Genomic DNA, 18,866 nt, shown 5'->3' with positions numbered 1-18,866 from the left:
AAAAATTTAAGCCTCGAATTGCAATATTGAGAGACTCTATGGGCAAAATATTGAATGATGCAGGAAACATCAAGAGAAGATGGCAAGAATACACAGAGTCACTGTATCAAAAAGAACTGGTCAATCTCCATCCATTTCAGGAAGTGGTATATGATCTAGAACAAATGGCACTGAAGGTGGAAGTCAAAGCTGCAATGAACGAATTGGTGAAGGACAAGGTTTCGGGAATTGATGGAATACTGATTTATTTCAACAAACAGATGCCCCATTGGAGGCCCTCACTTGGTTATGCCAAGAGATTTGGAAGACAGCCACCTGGCCAAGTGACTGGTAGAGATCCATATTTGTACCCATTCCAAAGAAAGGGGATCCCACAGAATGTGGAAATTATAGAACAATATCATTAACATCCCACACAAGTACGATCTTACTGAACATAATTCAAAAACGTTTGCAGCAGTATATTGACAGAGAACTTCTAGAGATGCAAGCTGGATTCAGAAGAGGACGTGGAACAAGGGATATTATAGCTGTTGTCAGATGGATCTTGGCGCAAGGCAAAGAATACCAGAAAGATGTTTACTTGTGTTTCACTGACTATGCAAAGGCATTTTATTGTGTGGATCATGGCAAATTATGGATAACATTGAGAAGAATGGGAATTCCCAAACACTTGATAGTACTCATGAGGAACCTGTACCTTGACCAGGAAGCTGTCGTTCAAACGGAACAAGGGGACAGTACACGGTTTAAAATCAAGAAGGGAGTGCGTCAGGGTTATATCCTTTCCCCACACTTACTCAATCTATATGCTGAGCAAATAATCCAAGAAGCTGGACTATATGAAGAAAAACATGGCATCAGGATTGGAGGAAGAATCATTAACAACCTGAGATACGCAGACGATACAACTTTATTTGCTGAAAGTGAGGATGACTTGAGGCACTTACTGATGAAGGCTGAAGAATACAGTCTGCAATACGGATTACATCTCCATATAAAGAAAACAAAAATCCTCACAACTGGACTAATGAGCAGCATCACAATAAATGGAGAGAAGATTGAGGCTGCCAAGGAATTCACGTTGCTTGATTCTACAATCGATGCCAATGGAAGCAGCAGTCAGGACATTAGACGATGTGTAGCATTGGGAAAGTCAACTGCGAAGGAACTGTTTCAAGTGCTGAGGAGCAAGGATGTCTCCTTGAGGACTAAGGTGCACCTGACACAAGCCATGATATTTCCAATCACCTCGTATGCATGTGAGAGGTGGACAATGAATAAGGAAGATGGAAGAAGAGTTGATGCTTCTGAGTTGTGGTGCTGGCAAAGAATGCTGAAAGTACCACGGACTGCTAAAAGAACTAACAGATCTGTCCTGGAGGAAGTGCATCCAAAATGATCCTTGAAGTGAGACTGGCCAGACTTTGTCTCACCTATTTTGGTCATGTTGTCAGATGGGGCCATTTCTTGGAGAAAGATGTCATGCTTGGTAGGGTGTAGGGTCGACAAAAGAGGGGGAGGCCTTCAGCGAGATGGATTGACATGGTGACTACGATGATGGGCTCAAGTATAGCAGGGATAGTGGAGCTGGCGCGGCATCAGGCAGTGTTTCATTCTGCTGTGCATGGGGTCGCTATGAGTTGGAAACAACTCGATGGCACCTAACAGCAACAACAACAACAAGCACTTCTGTAGCTGCATCCCACACATTTTGATATATTTGTTTTCTTTCAGTTCTAAACTATTTTCTACTATTACATGTGATTTCTCCTTAGACCCAACAGCTATTTAGAATTATGTTTAATTTCCAAATATTTGAAACATTTCTGCCTCTTATAGTTACTGATTTATAAAGGAATTCTGTTGTGGCCAGAGAACGTATTCTGTAAGATTTCATGCTTTAAATTGATTAAAATAAATTTGTTTATTTATTTAATATCTAATGTGAACTTGAAAAACAATGTGCATCACTGCAGCTGTTGCTTGTAGCAATCTATAAATTGCAATTATACCAAAGCAATTAATAGTGGTGTTCACTTCTACAGTGACCTTACTTTTTATGTAGTTATTTTATCTGTTACAAAGCATATTAAAATTTCCAAATATCAACCTGGATCTATTTCTTCCTTTAGTTTTCTTAATTTTGGTTTATGCATTTTATAACTCTTACTTAGAGAAACTACTTTTTTTAAATTGTTCTTCCTGAATTGAGTCTTTTATCATTATGAAATACAGCTCTTTATTTCTGATAATACCATTGTTTTTTGAAGTCTACTTCATGTAATTATTAATACAGTCATACCAGTTTTCTTTAGAGCTCTGATGGTATAGTGCCTAAGGCACCTGACTGCTAAGCAGAAGCCTGGTGGTTCAAACCCACCAGGCACTCCTCGGAAGGAAGACTGGGCAATCTACTATCCATAGTTATACCGCCTTGGAAACCCAAGGAGGGGTCGCTATAAGTCGGAGACTACTTGAGTGCACATAACAACAAAAAACAACACCAGCTTTCTTATACTCACTTTTGTGTGTGTATAGTCAATCTGGCCTCTCCCAAGGCGAGGATTAGACCTCAACATAAAAAAAACAAAAATCCTCACAACTGTACCAATAAACAGCACCAGGATAAAAAGGAGAAAAGACAGAAGTTGTCAAAGATTTCATATTACTGGGTTCCACAATCAACACCAATACAGCAGTCAAGAAATCAGACAACATATTACACTGGGCAAATCTGCTGTAAAACACTTCTCTAAAATGCTAAAGAGCAAAGATGTCTTTTTGAAGATTAAGGTGTACCTAACACAAGCTATGGTGTTTTCAATCATCTTATACGCATGTGAAAGGTGGGCAATGTGTAAGGAAGACTGAAGAACAGTTGATGCTTCTGAGTTGTGGTGCTGGTGAAGGATAGTGCAAGTACCATAGACTGCCAGAAGAATGAACAAATCTGTCCTAGTAGAAATACAGCTGGAATGCTCCTTGGAAGCAGGAATGGCCAGACTTCATCTGACTTACTTTGATCATGTTGTCAGAAGAGACCATTCCTTAGAGAAGGATATCAGGCTCGGCAAAGTGGAAGGTCAGCAGTAAAAGGGTAAGACCCTCAGCAAGATGGATGGACACAGTGGCTACTCGATGGGCTCGGGTAGAGCAAGGCTTGTGAGGATGGCAGAGGATCGGGCAGTGTTTTGTTCTGTTGTACACAGGGTTGTTATGAGTTGGAGCCAACTCAATAGCACATAACAACAAAAGCTTCTTAACTCTTCTTTTCTTGGAGTATTTTCCAATGCTTCTTCTGGGGATATAAACATGCTTCTTTAACACATCTCACTCCTCTCAGAAGTATCATACTACTTTACAAAAATGTATATATCATATATTGCCCCCATCTATTTTTCTAATGACATCATGCAATTTACAGCTGTATACATTAACTATCCCACAATACATTTAAATATAAATAAGAATATTATGTCTTTGGAAAAAATCAAGATGAAGAAAAAAAACCATCAAGTCATTTTTAGATAGCCTCTTATTTACATATCTGGTGCACTAATTTGTTTTGTAGATGAGTTTCCACCACATATGTCATTTCCCTCCAACATGAAGAGTTTCTTTCTGCATTTCTTATAATACAGGTTTGGTGTAAAAATTCTTTTAATTTTATTTTATCTTAAAATGTTAAATGTTACCTATATTTCTGAAGGATACCAGTGTACTAACATACTTTCAGCATTTTCAAGATGGCATGCCTTTGTCTTCTTGCCTGCATTGCTTCTAATGTGAACTTAGCCATCATTTGGACTGCTGCCCTCATGTATATATTATGTGTTTTTTGATTCTGGTTTCTAATTTTCTCCTTATCTTGGTTTTCAAATGAGTATTTGCCTGTTTACACATATATGAACAATTTTGTGGTTTATATTGGTAGGGGTGGGTGTATTTACAAAAGGCTACATTCTTTTTTTTAATACTGATTTTTATTCATTTCTTTATTTTCAGATTTCATTTTTTAAACTAGGCTTATTTTATTTCACTTCAGTAGCTATGTGCAACCATTTGTTAAGTGCCTAACTGTGCTAGATATTTTCATTTTTCATCATGTACTAGATCCATTTTATTTCCTAAAGAAAATTTAAGGTATTATAGGTTTTAAGTGAGAAGCACCAACTATTAGTGCTAGCAACATCTATATGAGGGATTTTACTGGAATGTCCTGATGCTAATTCATGGACAATGATACTTATGTCCAAAAAAAGTTAATGTATTCTGGTGCCCAGAGAATTATATTCTTTTGAGGAATGGAAATTTTTATGAGCTCAGAAACTAATTTTCTTTCTCTGCTTTTTATACTTAAGAAGAAACATTTATGAATAATTATTTAGTTTTTCACTTATGTATTAAGTACACATATCCCTCAATATAAATTAGTTCTTTAGTTTATTAATACTTTTTAACTTTGGTTAAGAGTCCTTTTCCTAGAGTCCCACAATTTCAGCCCAGTTCAGTAAACACTTATTGAATGTCTATTATGGTCTAGGCCCTTTTCTAGATCCAAATATGAGTACAAAAGGTTGACAGTATTCAAGAACTACAAAGTGAATTGCTGTTGTTGTTGTTGTTAGGTGCTGTCGAGTCAGACCCGACTCATAGTGACCCCTCCTTGGGTTTATGAGGCAGTATCACTAAAGAAGTAGATTGCCCAACCTTCTTTCCAAGGAGTTGCTGGTGGGTTTGAACAACCAGCCTTCTGGTTAGTAGTCAAATGCCTTAGGCACTAGGCTAGCAGAGCTCCTACAAAGTGAATTAGAGAAGACAAATAATAAGTTCAAAACAATATGGTAAGTATAAATAGAGCTATGTGAAAAATATTATAAAGGGGCAAAGACTGTTTTTCATGACACTTGAACAGGGATTTAAAGGATGAAAAGGAATTAGAAAAAGAGAGCAAGATTGATAGAAACATATGATAGGCATAACAAAAAAAGAAAAAACCTAAATTAAACAAAACTAGAAATATGAAAAAGCAATGTGTGTTTGGTGGAGCACAAATCATTGGGTGTGGTTAATGTGTAAAGGGACTTCCAGAAATGCAAGCTGGATTCAGAAGAGAACGGGGAACAAAGGAAATCATGGCTGATGTCAAATGGATCTTGGCTGAAAGCAAAGAATACCAGAAAGATGTTTACTTGTGTTTTATTGACTATGCAAAGGCACTCTACTGTATGGATCATAACAAACTATGGATAACATTGTAAAGAATGAGAATTCCAGAACACTTAATTGTGCATGTGAGGAACATATAGACCAAGAGGCAGTCATTCAAACAGAATAAGGGGATATTGCATGGTTTAAAATCAGGAAAGGTGTGTGTCAGGGTTGTATCCTTTCACCATAATTATTCATTCTTTATGCTGACTAAATAATCAGAGAAGCTGGTAATATGAAGAAGATCACGGCATCAGGATCAGAGGAAGACTCATTAACAACCTGTGATATGAAGATGGCACAACCTTACTTGCTGAAAATGAAGACCTGAATCACTTACTGATGAAAATCAAAGACTGCAGTCTTCATCATAGATTACAACTCAACATAAAGAAAACAAAAATCCTCAAAACTGGAGCAATAAGCAACATCATGATAAATGGAAAAAAGATTGAAGTGGTCAAAGATTTTATTTTACTTGGATCCACAATCAACGTCCATGGAAGCAGCAATCAAGAAATCAAATGACCTACTGCACTGGGCAAATATGTTGCAAAGAACCTTTTTAAAGTGTTTAAGAGAAAGATGTTACTTTGAAGACCAAGGTGCACCTGACCCAAGCCATGGTATGTTCAATAGTTTCATATGGATGTGAGAGCTTGACAGTGACTAAGGAAGACTGCAGACCTGATGTTCTTGAACTGTGGTGTTGGCAAAGAATATTTAAGGGACCATGGACTGCTAGATGGAAGGAAGGTTGGGCAATCTACTTCTGTAGTGATACCGCCTCAGAAACCCAAGGAGGGGTTGCTATGAGTTGGATTGGACTCAACAGCAATGTTTGGTTTTGGTTTGGCTAGACTGCTACAAGTATGAACCAATCAATCTTGGAGGAAGTACAGGCTCGATGTTCTTTATAAGTGAGAATGAACAGGCTTCATATCTCATACTTTGATCAGGTTGTTAAAAGGGATCAGTCCCTGCAGAAGGATATCATGCTGGGTAAAGTGGAGGGTCAGCAAAAAATGGGGAAGACCCTCAACAAGATGGACTGACACAGTGACTAAAATGATACGCTCAAGACAAATAATGATTGTGAGGGTAGCACAGGCTCAGGCAGTGTTTCATTCTGTGGTGCATAAGGTTGCTATGAGTTGGGACCAACTCAGTTGCACCTAACAACAACAGTAATATATAAAGGAGGAGAAAGGGAGGGAACAATGAGTGACAAAAATATAGAAAAGTAGATTTTGGGTGGATAATAGAAAACATTGCAAGCCATGATAAAGAACTTGTCCTTTTTTTTTTTTTTTTTTCTCTGTAGGAGCTGTAAAGTCTTTGAAGACTTTTAGCAGTGTTATGCCCCAATACATATTTTAGACAAATTATTATAGTGGCAAGTCAATTTGCTTTATTATGTATTTCTTGAGGGTCTGCTGTATGTCAAGCTTTACACTAGCAATTAAAAAAAGAACACCTTCACTTGTTTCATAGTGAGTAAATCTCACTATTTCAATAAAATTAAGAAATATTAGCATAGAAAATATTAACATCAAATAATTATGGAACTTTATATCATTAATATTACTTACCAAAATGTGAAAGAAGTCAGTCAAAAAGGTCACACATTGCATGACTCTACTTATATGAAATATTCAGAACAGGCAAATTTATAAACAGAGAGATTAGTGTTTACCTAAGGCTGGGAGCGGGAATGGGAAATTGAAGGTTGATGGCTAAGGGGTGTGGGTTTCTCTTTTAGGCTGATAAAAATGTTCTAAAATTAATTGTGGTGATGAGTATGCAATTCTGTGAGCATATGAAAGCCACTGAATTGTATACTTTAAATCTGTGCACTGTACAGTATGAGAACAATATATTTCCATAAAACTGTTAAAAAATCAAGTATTTAGTGATATTTTCAGAATCATTACTACCCTTTCCTTGTGAAGCCAGAGGACATCCTGTACATACAGTGTAGCATGTATCTTAACACTGGAGTGCTAATAAAAATATCAACATTCAATTTATACTTGCAATTCTTTTTCTAGGTAAACTAATCTTGTTTACCTAATCTAGATAAACAAACTAGTTGTTCAGAAGAAAACTTTTATTTCCTGAACATGCAAACAAGAGAACAGAACTTTGACAGATCTGGCATAAAAGCTGAGTTACAGTCTTTCAACAACATCAAAATCGAAGTTCTTCTGTCAATTAGTTTTTTCTTCTGGATGTCTTAAACTGATCACTACTGTAAAAATTATCAACAATTATTACTTGAAAGCAGGTTCACGCATAAGACGGTAGTTAGGTTTCAAGTCAGAAGCTTTGCTCTAATGCCTGCCATATAATAGCCATGTGGCCTAAGGTAAACGTTTAACTTTTCTTAGTGTTTTTTAAATCTGCAAAATGAGAATAATATTCTGCCAACCTATGAAAAGTTTGGTTAGGATCAAATATGATTCCCTTATAGATTATGAAATTGTTCATCGTTATAAAGTCAGCTTTTAAGTTTGGGAGATGGGGTATATAGCACAAAATGAAATGTTGGGATCAGGGCCACAACAGATGGACCTTGATAGATCAGGAGAAAAATGTGGAATAGAATGCAAATTCTCACTGAGTCCAGACTCAGTGGACCAGCTGAGGTGAGAGGAGTCCCTAAGACTATCACTCCGAGACAGTCTTTAAACCCCAAACCAAAACTATTCGTTGAGGTCATCTTTTAGCAAAATAACAGACTGGCACACAAAATAAAGTATATTGCCTATGAGCACAGTGCTCCATTAAAAAACTATGTACATGAGACCAAAGGCCAACAATTACCCAAAAATAAAGATGAGAAGGTAAGGGGGTAGGAAAACTAGAGTGCTAGAAATGGAACAACCAGAATTCAAATAAAGAGAATGTGACATGTTGTGTAAAACATAACTATTGTCACTGAACAATTTGTGTAGAAATTGTCAAATGGGAAGGAACCTAATTTGCTGTGTAACTTTTCATTAAACAAACAATAAACTATTGTTAAAAAAAGCAAATGTTAGGAACCTGATGTAGACAGTCAGAAGCAATAGAAATCAAAATGGGAAAGGAAAAAATAAACAATGTTAAAATATTCAAATTCTTAAGAGGTAGAGACAATCTTTAAGATACACAAAAATGTGAGTATCAGAAAGAAAATTCATATGGAACATGTAGTCGCAAATTTTCCTTAAGATTCTTGAAATACATTGCAACAACAACGAGTTATCATTGTCATATTTATGAATGAGTTATAATTGCTGTTAACTCCACGTTTTAAATTTAATGCTAAATAATAATACTTCAGTCTTTACTTACTAATTAATAGTCATGCTCGTATTGGCACAGGAGTCAGCTGAGACAAACATTAGTAAGGATGCTAAATAATGGAAGACAATTACATACAGAAAGTTCACCTTTTAAAAAAGTAGACATGTTTACACACAAACATAATTAGATGTGTATTCATGTAAATAAGGTGGGTTTAAGTGATTTGGTTTGTCTATGTGTTGGTCTAAAAACTTACCCAAGTCAGTTTCCCTAGTAATTTATTTTATTTTATTACTTTTAGGCTTTCTAGTTAATGCTAGAAAAACTCACAGAAGCATGCTAAATGGCTTTACTGCAAATCTGTCTCTAATTTCAGCTAGGATTCCACTGTTTTCTTGTCTCTCTTGCCTTTTCCTCCTCCAATGTTTTGCAGCAGCTATGGCATTTAGCCCTTTTTTTTTCCTCTGTACTGTGTCCTACCACCTCCAGGCCCCATCCTTCTTGATAAAGAAAATAGAGGCCGTAAGATGAGACTTATTTCATCTACCTGACAACCACAGACTTACTTAAAGTAGTACCCATCCTTTATCCAAAGGACTTTGTAAGGTAGAATTTGAGTCTATCTTGTTTAATATTCTATCCCAAGCATCTATAGAATAATGCTCGACATAATAAATGGTGGCAAGAAAAGAAGTTAGAGAATATATGTAATTTTTGTGCCTTTTAATAAAATTTTCAAGAGCAATTACATTAGTCTGCTATTTTGAATACTATAAAGTTAGATATCAAAATCAGAGTTTCTAATATCTCTAAGTTCTGACAAAAGATTAAATGGTTTGTGCTTAGAACATTCATTCAGAATTTAGTCTTTTAATATTACTTTTCTCATCATGTTTTCTATTCAAAACAAGTTAAACAATGATTAAATAATAATATATTTTTATTTAGGTATTTAATATCTTTTACAAAGTTAAATCTGTAACTTAAAAAACTGTATTTCTTTCAGATAAAAATGTAGCCTCCTAAATCCAAAAAAGGCCCTTAGCTGTATCTGGGGTTCATAAACAGCTTGTCTATCACTGACATAATTCAAGAATCCCATGCATATTTATTACACCATTCATTTTAAAACAAATATTTCAAAAGACTACACATAGTGTGAGAAATGTCATCTAAATGCTAAAAACAGTCCTGCAAATATCAATTCTTAATAGTAGGTTCCCTGTCTATCATTAAAATAAATATCAGCTTCTTGTCCACTTTCAAATTTGCTGAATACCACTGACTTATAAATAAGCTGTAATAGTTCAAAATACTCAGCTGTGTATTTTTACCAATATCCTCATCCCCTAAAATCATGCTTTATTTGAAAAAGTAAATGTAGGGATTATTTACAGACCTCCATCCATCCTTTTGTAGATAACTGAAGGCTCCATCAACAACACTTGCAAAGAACTGCCCTCCTGTGATGAAGAGGGTATTAATGGTAACTAATCTGCCTCTTAAATTGGGTGGTGAGACTTCAGCGATGTACACGGGCACTGTCATAGAAGCAATGCCTGTAAAGAAACAATGGAAAGTAAACATAAGCTTTTACTCAAGATTTTCATTGTTGTTTACTAGATTAAGATGCATACATACACATATGGGCTTGTTTTTCTATTAAACAAAAGTTTACCATATATTTAAAGATAAAGTTTATAATTAATTTGGGGCAATTACAGAAAGAATCATGTGAGGTAACAAACTCTGAGTATCATTTTTCATATTAACACTTAAAGTCTACAAATGAAATACCTCTAAAGAGCTAAGATAACTATAGAATGCATGTAAGGGTGCTTTATATGTTTTTGAAGACTAAAATTAGGAATCACCACTCATCTGTCAGTTTATTGTACTGTAGTGGCTTCCATGTTGCTGTGAGGCTGCAGGCTTATGCCACTGGTATTTCAAATACCAGCAGGGTCTACCTTGGTACACAGGTTTCAATCAGAGTTTCCAGATTAAGACAGATAGGAAGAAACATATGGCTATACACTTCCTAAAAAACTGGCCACTGAAAACCCTATGAACAGCAGTGAAACAGTGAATGTATGATATGATATAATACATGATATGATATGATATGATATGATATGATATATGATATATGATTTGATATAGTGCCAGAAGATGAGCCCCTCAGGTTGGAAGGCACTCAAAATATGATCAGCGAAGAAATGCTGGCTCAAATTAGAGTCATCTTAATGATGTGAATGAAGTAAAGTTTTCAGGATCTTCATTTGCTGATAAGACATGACTCAAAATGGGAAGAAACAGTTGCAAAAATTCATTAGTCATCAGAACATGGAATATACAATATATGAATCTAGGAAAATTGGAAGTTGTCAAAAATGAAAGGGAACACATAAAGATCAATATCCTAGGTGTTAGTGAGCTGAAATGGACTGGTACTGGACATTTTAAATCAGACATGTTCTACTATGATGGAAATGACAAATTAAATTGAAATGGCACTGCATTCATCATCAAAAAGAACATTTCAAGATCTCTCTGCTGTCAGTGACAGGATAGTATCAGGATAATACACCTACAAAGAAGACACCTTAACACTACTATTATTCAAACTTATGCATCGACCACTAAAGCCAAAAATGAAGAAATTGAAGATTCTTAGAAATTCTGCAGTATGAAATTGAACAAACATTTAGTAAAGATGTATTCCTTATTAAGGAATGTGAACATTGAAAACAAAGAAGAATCATAGGTAGCTGGAAAATATGGCCTTGGTCAGAGAAATGACAGTGGAGATTACATGATAGAATTTTGCAAGACCAATGCTGTATTCACTGTAAATGAATAACAAACAGTGGTTATACACATAGCCATAGCCATATGGAACAGACAGGAATAAAAATGATTACATTTGTGGAAAGAGGTGATGGATAGCCTCAATATTATCAGTCAAAACAAGTCTAGGAAGTGGCTGTGGAACAGACCATCAATTGTTCACATGGAACTTCAAGCTGAAGCTGAAGAAAAATTAAACAACTCCACCAGAGCCAAAATATAACCTAGACTATGTCCCACCTGAACTTAGAGAACATCAGAAGAAAAGAGTTGATGTACTGAACACCAATTGAAGACTAGACAAGTTGTGGGATGACATCAAGAACATTATACATGAAGAAAGCAAAAGATCTCAAATTGAAGACCAGACAAGTTGTAGGATGACATCAAGAACATTATACACGAAGAAAGCAAAAGATCATTAAACAGACAGGAAAGGAAGACAAGACCAAAACAGATGTCAGAAGAGACTGAAACTTGCTCTTGAACAGAGTACCTAAAGCAAATGGAAGAAATGATGAAATAAAAGAGCTGAACAGAAGATTTTAAAAGGCAGCTCAAGAAGACAAAGTATTATAATGAAACATGCGAAGACCTGGAGTTAGGAATCCAAAAAGGAATAATACGCTCAGAATTTCTCAAGTTGAGAGAATTAAAGAAAAAAAATCAACCCTCGAGTTGCAATACAGAAGATTGTATGGCCAAAACATTAAACGACGCAGGAAGCATTAAAAGAAGATGGAAGGAATACAAAAGAGTCACTGTACCAAAAAGAAATGGTCAGTGTCCACTTATTTAAGGATGTAGTATATGGTCAAGAATAAACAGCACTGAAGGAAAAAGTGCAGGGTGTACTGAAAGAATTGATGAGAAACAAGATTCCAGGAACTGATGGAATACCCATTGAAATGTTTCAATAAATAGACGTAGCACTGGAGGTGTTTACTCGCTTATGGCAAGATATTTGGAAGACAGCTACCTGGCCAAATGACTGGAAAAGATCCATATTTGCACCCATTCCAAAAATGATGACCTGAGAGAATGTGGAAATTACTGAACAAGATCAGGCAAGTGAAATGTTGCTGAAGGTAATTTAAAAATGGCTGCAGCAGGATATTGACAGGGAACTTACAGAAATTCAAGCTGGAGTCAAAAGAGGACATGGAATGAGGGTTATCATTGTTGATATCAGATGGATCCTGGCTATGCACAAAGAATACCAGAAAGATGTTTACTTGTGTTTTATTGACTGCACAAAGGCATTCGATTGTGTGAATCCTAACAAATGATGGATAACACTGAAAAGAATGAGAATTCCAGAACAATTAATTGTGCTCATGAGGAACCTTTATGTAGACCAAGAGGCTATCATTAGAACAGAACAAAAGGTACTGCATGGTTTAAAATCAGAAAGGGTGTGTATCAGGGTTGTAGCCTTTCACCATACTTACTCAATTTGTATGCTGAGCAAATAATCTGAGAGGCTAGACTGTATGAAGAAGAACCTGGCATTTAAGAATGGAGAAAGACTAATTAACAACCTGCAATATGCAGATGACACAACCTTGCTGGCTGAAATTGAAGATGACTCAAAGCACTTCTGATGAAGGTCAAAGTCTACAGTCTTCAGTATGATTACAGCTCAACATAAAGAAAACAAAAATTCTCTCTACTGGACGAATAATCAACAAAGCAATAAACAGAGAAAAGATTAAAGTTGCCAAATATTTCTTTTTACATGGATCCACAATCAACACTCAAGGAAGCAGCAGTCAAGAAATCAAATGTTGAGGTTATGGTAAGATGGTGGAATAGGCAGACAAACTACACAGACCCCCTTCAACAAAAAAAGAGCAATCAATTAACACAGATATAGAAGATAACCCTGGAGACCTGAGCTTTGAAAATAAGGATACAGAAGTGGACTAAACTCGAACTAGTAGAAGAACCTGCATGAAAACACCAAAAAAGTAGACATATGGAGCTACTGTCAGTGATCCTGATGGCACGGACAGCTGGGATATTGCCAAGTGGCATTAGGAACTAAGAATTAACCTAAAAATTGGCCCAGCTAGCCAGGGACTGCATGGAGGACTGCAATGGTGGCTGGTGAATAAAAGGGGAAGCAGTGAAGAGGGAGACGGGCTGAGCTGTAGACTACTGGCTGTCTAGAGGGTGCAGCCATTTTTAATGTTAAGAAGCGATTCAATCACTTTGGATATTTAAAGCGACAGTCTCTCAGATTCCAGGGACCTAAGAATAGGCTCCACTTGCTGGAGACCACAAGGACATACCAGACACTGATGACTGGAAAGGTATAATACTCCTCTTGTAACTCTTATACCCCACACCCTCTTGGTGAACAGAGGGGTAGTCATCCCTCACTCCCACCCACCTTGTGGGCCAGCAGGAATTCCATCCAGTCTGTATGCTCTAACAGAGCCTGGGTGCTATGCTCCACCCAGATGTTTTTTTCATTTTCTTTTTCTAGTTTGTTTGTCTTTGTCTGTTTTAAAATTGTTATTTTTTTTTCTTTTTTGTGTTTTTAGTACTGTTCTTTCTTCTTTCCTTCCCAGGTTCTAGTATTTGGCTTTTTCTCTCTTCCCTTTTCCTGGTTCCCATTGTTTTTCTTTCTTGTGGTTCTCCCTATTCCTTTTCTTTTTGCATTTCTTCCATTTTTTCCTTCATTATTCTCCTACTCTACCACTTTTTCTCTGATGTTCCCCTCCCCATATATTACAGTTTTTTTCTCTACCTGCCAAAGAGGCAGGGAGGCTGCATCTTCTGACCTCCTCTAACCCCACAAAAGGAAGATAGAATCATCATTAATAGCCCAAGGTCTATTCCTGTGAGGACAGTCATGCTGCCTCCCTCCAGCCTTTTCACCAACCCTAACACCAACTGTTCCTCCCACAGTAACCATTACCTCTCTGCAGGGGTTGATAATTCGCTGCAGTGGCCAGGCAGACTCACAGATTATGGGGTTTATTAGGGAAGCAACAAGCTACAATTCAAATTCAGGAACACGCTCAGTCTCTCTCAGCCCACTGTCTCTCAGCGAAAAGTCTCTCTCAGTCTCTGTCCAATCACTGTGTGTCTCTTGGTGTATGTCTCTCAGCAGTGTGTGTCTCTCATGTCTCTCCGCCACAGTGAGAGATTCCTTCTGCCTCTAGCAGGGCTCCTTTTGAGCCTGGCATAGTGGCCTAACTAACCAACCCAACATTAGAATTCTATAAACCTGAGAGAGAGAGAGCGAACTTCCCAGAAAATTACTTTGTGCTATGCCACTAGAAATACCCCAGGTGGATAACTTTAACAATCAGGAGATACTCAGTTTCTCACGCAAATTCCATCACAGAGTTTACAAAGACTTATGGCTAGAAAAGCCACACTGTCATTTACTACACTGCACCCACCTTTTTCTATTCATATTTCTTTTGGGTTTTTTAAGTATTTCTTTAAATATTTTCTCTTTTATTGCCCTCCTTGTTTTACCCATCTTTTTGGTGACTGTTCCTGTGTGTTTTTGGTGTGTATTTTTAGTCCTCTTGCTTTTACTTTTTCGCTGTTGTTTTGACTGATCTTTCTGTCTGAGTAGACAGCAACTGTGCCCATATGAACCAACAATACTCATACCTCCTGCAGCTCAAGTTACTGAGTGAGAGCCACCACTTTCTTCTGCATCAACTGGCCCATGATACGTAATCACCAATAAGAAACTGAGTCACCCTTAACTGTTCCTCACAAACAGTTAACAAAGATCTGTGCAACCACTCTCATTCTTTATCACATCCACCAGGACACAGGGGGTGAAAGTATAAGGGCTGCCCACCAGCAAAGAGAGAAATACAGTACGCTGCTAACTCAGATACCGTGCCCCTGCCAAAAAAAAAAAAATCTTGGGTGAATCACTCTAACACACAATCACCAATTAAATAAAACTTCAACAAAGTCATAATGTCTCAGAGACAAGAGACCATGACAGCCACACAAAGAAGCAAGATAAAGCAGCAGAAACAAGGAAGCAAGATACAGACCCAGAAAACATCCTTGAGGAAGAAGCAGCATTAGAACTCCCTGATAAGGAATTTGAAACAATTATACTTAGATATCTTAAAAGGATTGAGAGACAGATCAAGGAAAACACTGACAAAATTAAGGAAAACACAGACAAAACCCTAATCTAGGGAGAAAATACAAGAACAAAATGACAAAATAAATGAAAAACTAGAAACAATACATAATCTACAGATAGAAATCCAGAATATTAAGACTAAATTTTCAGAAATAGATAACACATTGGAAGGGAAAAGGAGTAGAATCCAATCCATGGAAGACAGAACTAATGAGATTGAAGACAAATATCTTCTTTGGAAAGGGATCAATCAGAAAAAAAGATCAAAACAAAATGAAGAAAGCCTAAGATTCATGTGAGAAACCATGAAACAGAATAACCAACCTGTAATTGGAATTCTAGAAAAGGAAGAGAAAAACACAACCACTGAGAAAACTGTGCAAGATTTGTTAGAAGAGAACTTCCTTGATATGATGAAAGATGAGTATGTATCCATTCAGGAAGTCCAACGAACCCAAAATAGGATCGACCCCAAAAGAAAATCACCAAGACATATCATCATCAAATTCACCAAAGACAAAGACAAAGAAAGAATCCCGAAAGCAGCATGGAAAAAATGAAAATTTACTACAAAGAGCAACCAATAAGACTAAGCTCTGACTTCTCAGCAGAAATCATGCAGGTGGGAAGGCCATGGGATGGTATACATAAAATGCTGAAAGAGAAAAATTTCCAACCAGAAATTACATACCCAGCAAAACTGTCCCTCGAATATGATGGTGAAATTAGCAGATCTCCAGATAAGCAGAAATTAAGGAAATTCATTAAAAAACAGACTAACCTTACAAGAGATACTAAAGGGAGTCTTTTGGACAGAGAACCAGTAATAGCAAACAACAACTGACTATTAATACACATGACGATATAAATCAGAAACCAACGCAGTTATGGAAGTATCCAAAGTAAAATAAACTCATGAGATTGTAAACAGGGAACCAGAGACGTGAATCAGCAAACTCAACAAAGACACAGAAGAACTAAACAATACTATAAACAATCCACCAACACGACCTTATAGACAATGACCCATAAACAGCACAATATACATTCTTTTCCAGTGCATACAGAATATTCTCCATGATAGATCATTATGGCAGGCCATAAAGCAAGCCGTAATCAATTTAAAAACACTGAAATACTACAAAGCATCTTCTCAGACCATAATGCCATAAAATTAGAAGTTAACAATAGGAAGATCAACATAAAAAGAATAAAATGTATGGAACTGAACAGCACCCTCCTCAAAAACGATAGGGTAATAGAAGAAATTGAAAATATGAAATGAAAAATTTCTCTGACTCAAATGAGAATGAAAACACAATATACCAAAATTGTTGGGACACAGCAAAGGCAGCAATCAGAGGCTAATTTATACCAATAAATGTACACATCAAAAAAGAAGAAAGAGCCAAAATCAACACCTTAAACCAATATCTCCAATTAGAAAAAGAACAACAATAAAAGCTTACAGTCACCAGAAGAAAAGAAATAAGATTCAAGCAGAATAAATGAAACAGAAAATAGAAAGACAACAGAAAAAATCAACAAGATTATAAGTTGGCTCTGTAAAAAGGTCAATCAAATTGACAAATCACTGGCAATTTTAACAAAGGAAAAGAGGCAGATAACACAAATAAGAAATGAATTGGGCAACATCACAATGGAACCAAGTAAAATAAAAAAGAAGATATGAGGACACTATGAAGGACTGTACTCCAACAAAGTTGAAAATCTAGAAGAAATGGATAGATTTCTAGAAACATATTACTTATCTAAACTAACACAAACTGATGTGGAAAAGTTGAACAGACCCTTAACAAAAGAAACTGAACAGGTCATAAAAAAAATTACCATCAAAAAAACATGCTGGCCCAGATGGTATCACCAAAGAATTCTGCCAAATGTTTAAAGAACTGACACCAATCCTACTCAAACTATTCCAGTACACAGAAAAGTATGGAATCCTCCAAAATTTCTTTGATGAATTTAGCATAATTTTGATAACATTGATATCAAAATGAGGCAAAGACATCACTAAAAGGAAAACTATAGACCAATATCTCTCATGAATATAGATGCAAAAATCTTCAACAAAATCCTAGCCAATAGACTCCAAGAACATTAAAAAAAAAAAAAAAACCATTATGGCCAAGTGGGGTTCATATCAGGTATGCAAGGATGGTTCAACATTACAAAAACAATCAATGTCATCCACCACGTAAATAAAACAAAGGAGAAGAACCACATGATCATATTAATTGATACAGAAAAGGCATTTGATAAAATCCAACACCCATTCCTGATCAAAACTCTCAGCAAAATAGGAATAGAAGGACATTCCTCAACATAATAAAGGGCATCTATGCAAAACCAACAGCCAACATTATTCTCAATGGAGAGAGACTGAAGTTATTCCCCTTGTGAACAGGAAACAGACAAGGATTCCCTCTATCACCACTTCTATTCAACAATGTATTGGAAGTCCTAGCCAGGGCCATAAAGCAAGAAAGGGAGATCAAAGGCATCCAAATTGGTATAGAAGAAGTCACACTATCGCTATTTGCTGATGATATAATCTTATACCTAGAAAACCCAAGAGACAATTAAAAAAAAAAAAATGATCCACACAAAGCAAGATGAAGTGGTAGAAACAAGGGAGCAGGATACAGACCCAGAACATATCCCTGAGGAAGAAGCAGCATTGGAACTCTCTGATAAAGAATTCAACAGAATTATCTTTAGGTGTCTTCAAGGATTGAGAGACAGACTAAGGAAAACACAAAACCCCAGAAGAATTTTGGAAGAAAATACAAGAACAAAATGACAAAATAAATGAAAAATTAGAAGTGATTCTAAATCTAAAGATAGAAATCCAGAAGATTAATATGAAATTGTCAGAAATAGATAAAACATTGGAAGGGCAAAGGAGTAGAACTTATGCAATGGAAGACAGAATTAATGAGATTGAAGACTAATACCTGAATACTTCTTTGGAAAGGGACCAATCAGAAAAAAAAAACATCAAAACAAAATGAAGAAAGCCTAATGTTCACATGGAATACCATCAAAAGGAACAACCTACGTGTCACTGGAATTCCAGAACAGGAAGAGAAAAATAAAACCACTGAGAAAATTGTTCAAGATTTGTTGGAGGAGAAATTCCCTGTTATGAAAGATGAGAATATATCCATTCAGGAAGCCCAATGAACCTCAAACAGGATAGACCCAAAGAGAAAATCAAGATATACCATCATCAAACTAATCAAAACCAAAGAGAAAGAAAGAATCCTGAAAGCTGCATGGGAAAAACAAAAACTTACTTACAAGGGACAACCAGTAAGAATAAGCTCTGATTTCTCAGCAGAAACCATGCAAG

The 18,866-nt window shown here is 36.3% G+C and overlaps 1 protein-coding gene across 1 annotated transcript in view; it reads right to left on the bottom strand.

Annotated features, from left to right (window-relative positions):
- SLC2A13 (solute carrier family 2 member 13) overlaps positions 1-18,866 on the bottom strand; it is a 590,531-nt gene that overhangs the window by 438,989 nt on the left and 132,676 nt on the right. The window contains 1 exon segment of the mRNA XM_042781288.1: positions 9,905-10,064. Coding sequence (XP_042637222.1) covers positions 9,905-10,064 — 160 coding nt within the window.

The sequence above is a fragment of the Orycteropus afer genome, unplaced genomic scaffold, assembly GCF_000298275.1.
Source record: "Orycteropus afer afer isolate SDZICR_OR568_19922 unplaced genomic scaffold, OryAfe1.0 scaffold00100, whole genome shotgun sequence".
Lineage (NCBI taxonomy): Eukaryota > Metazoa > Chordata > Mammalia > Tubulidentata > Orycteropodidae > Orycteropus > Orycteropus afer.
Note: the sequence above shows the minus strand (reverse complement) of the source record. Positions and strands in the feature narration are given on the sequence as shown.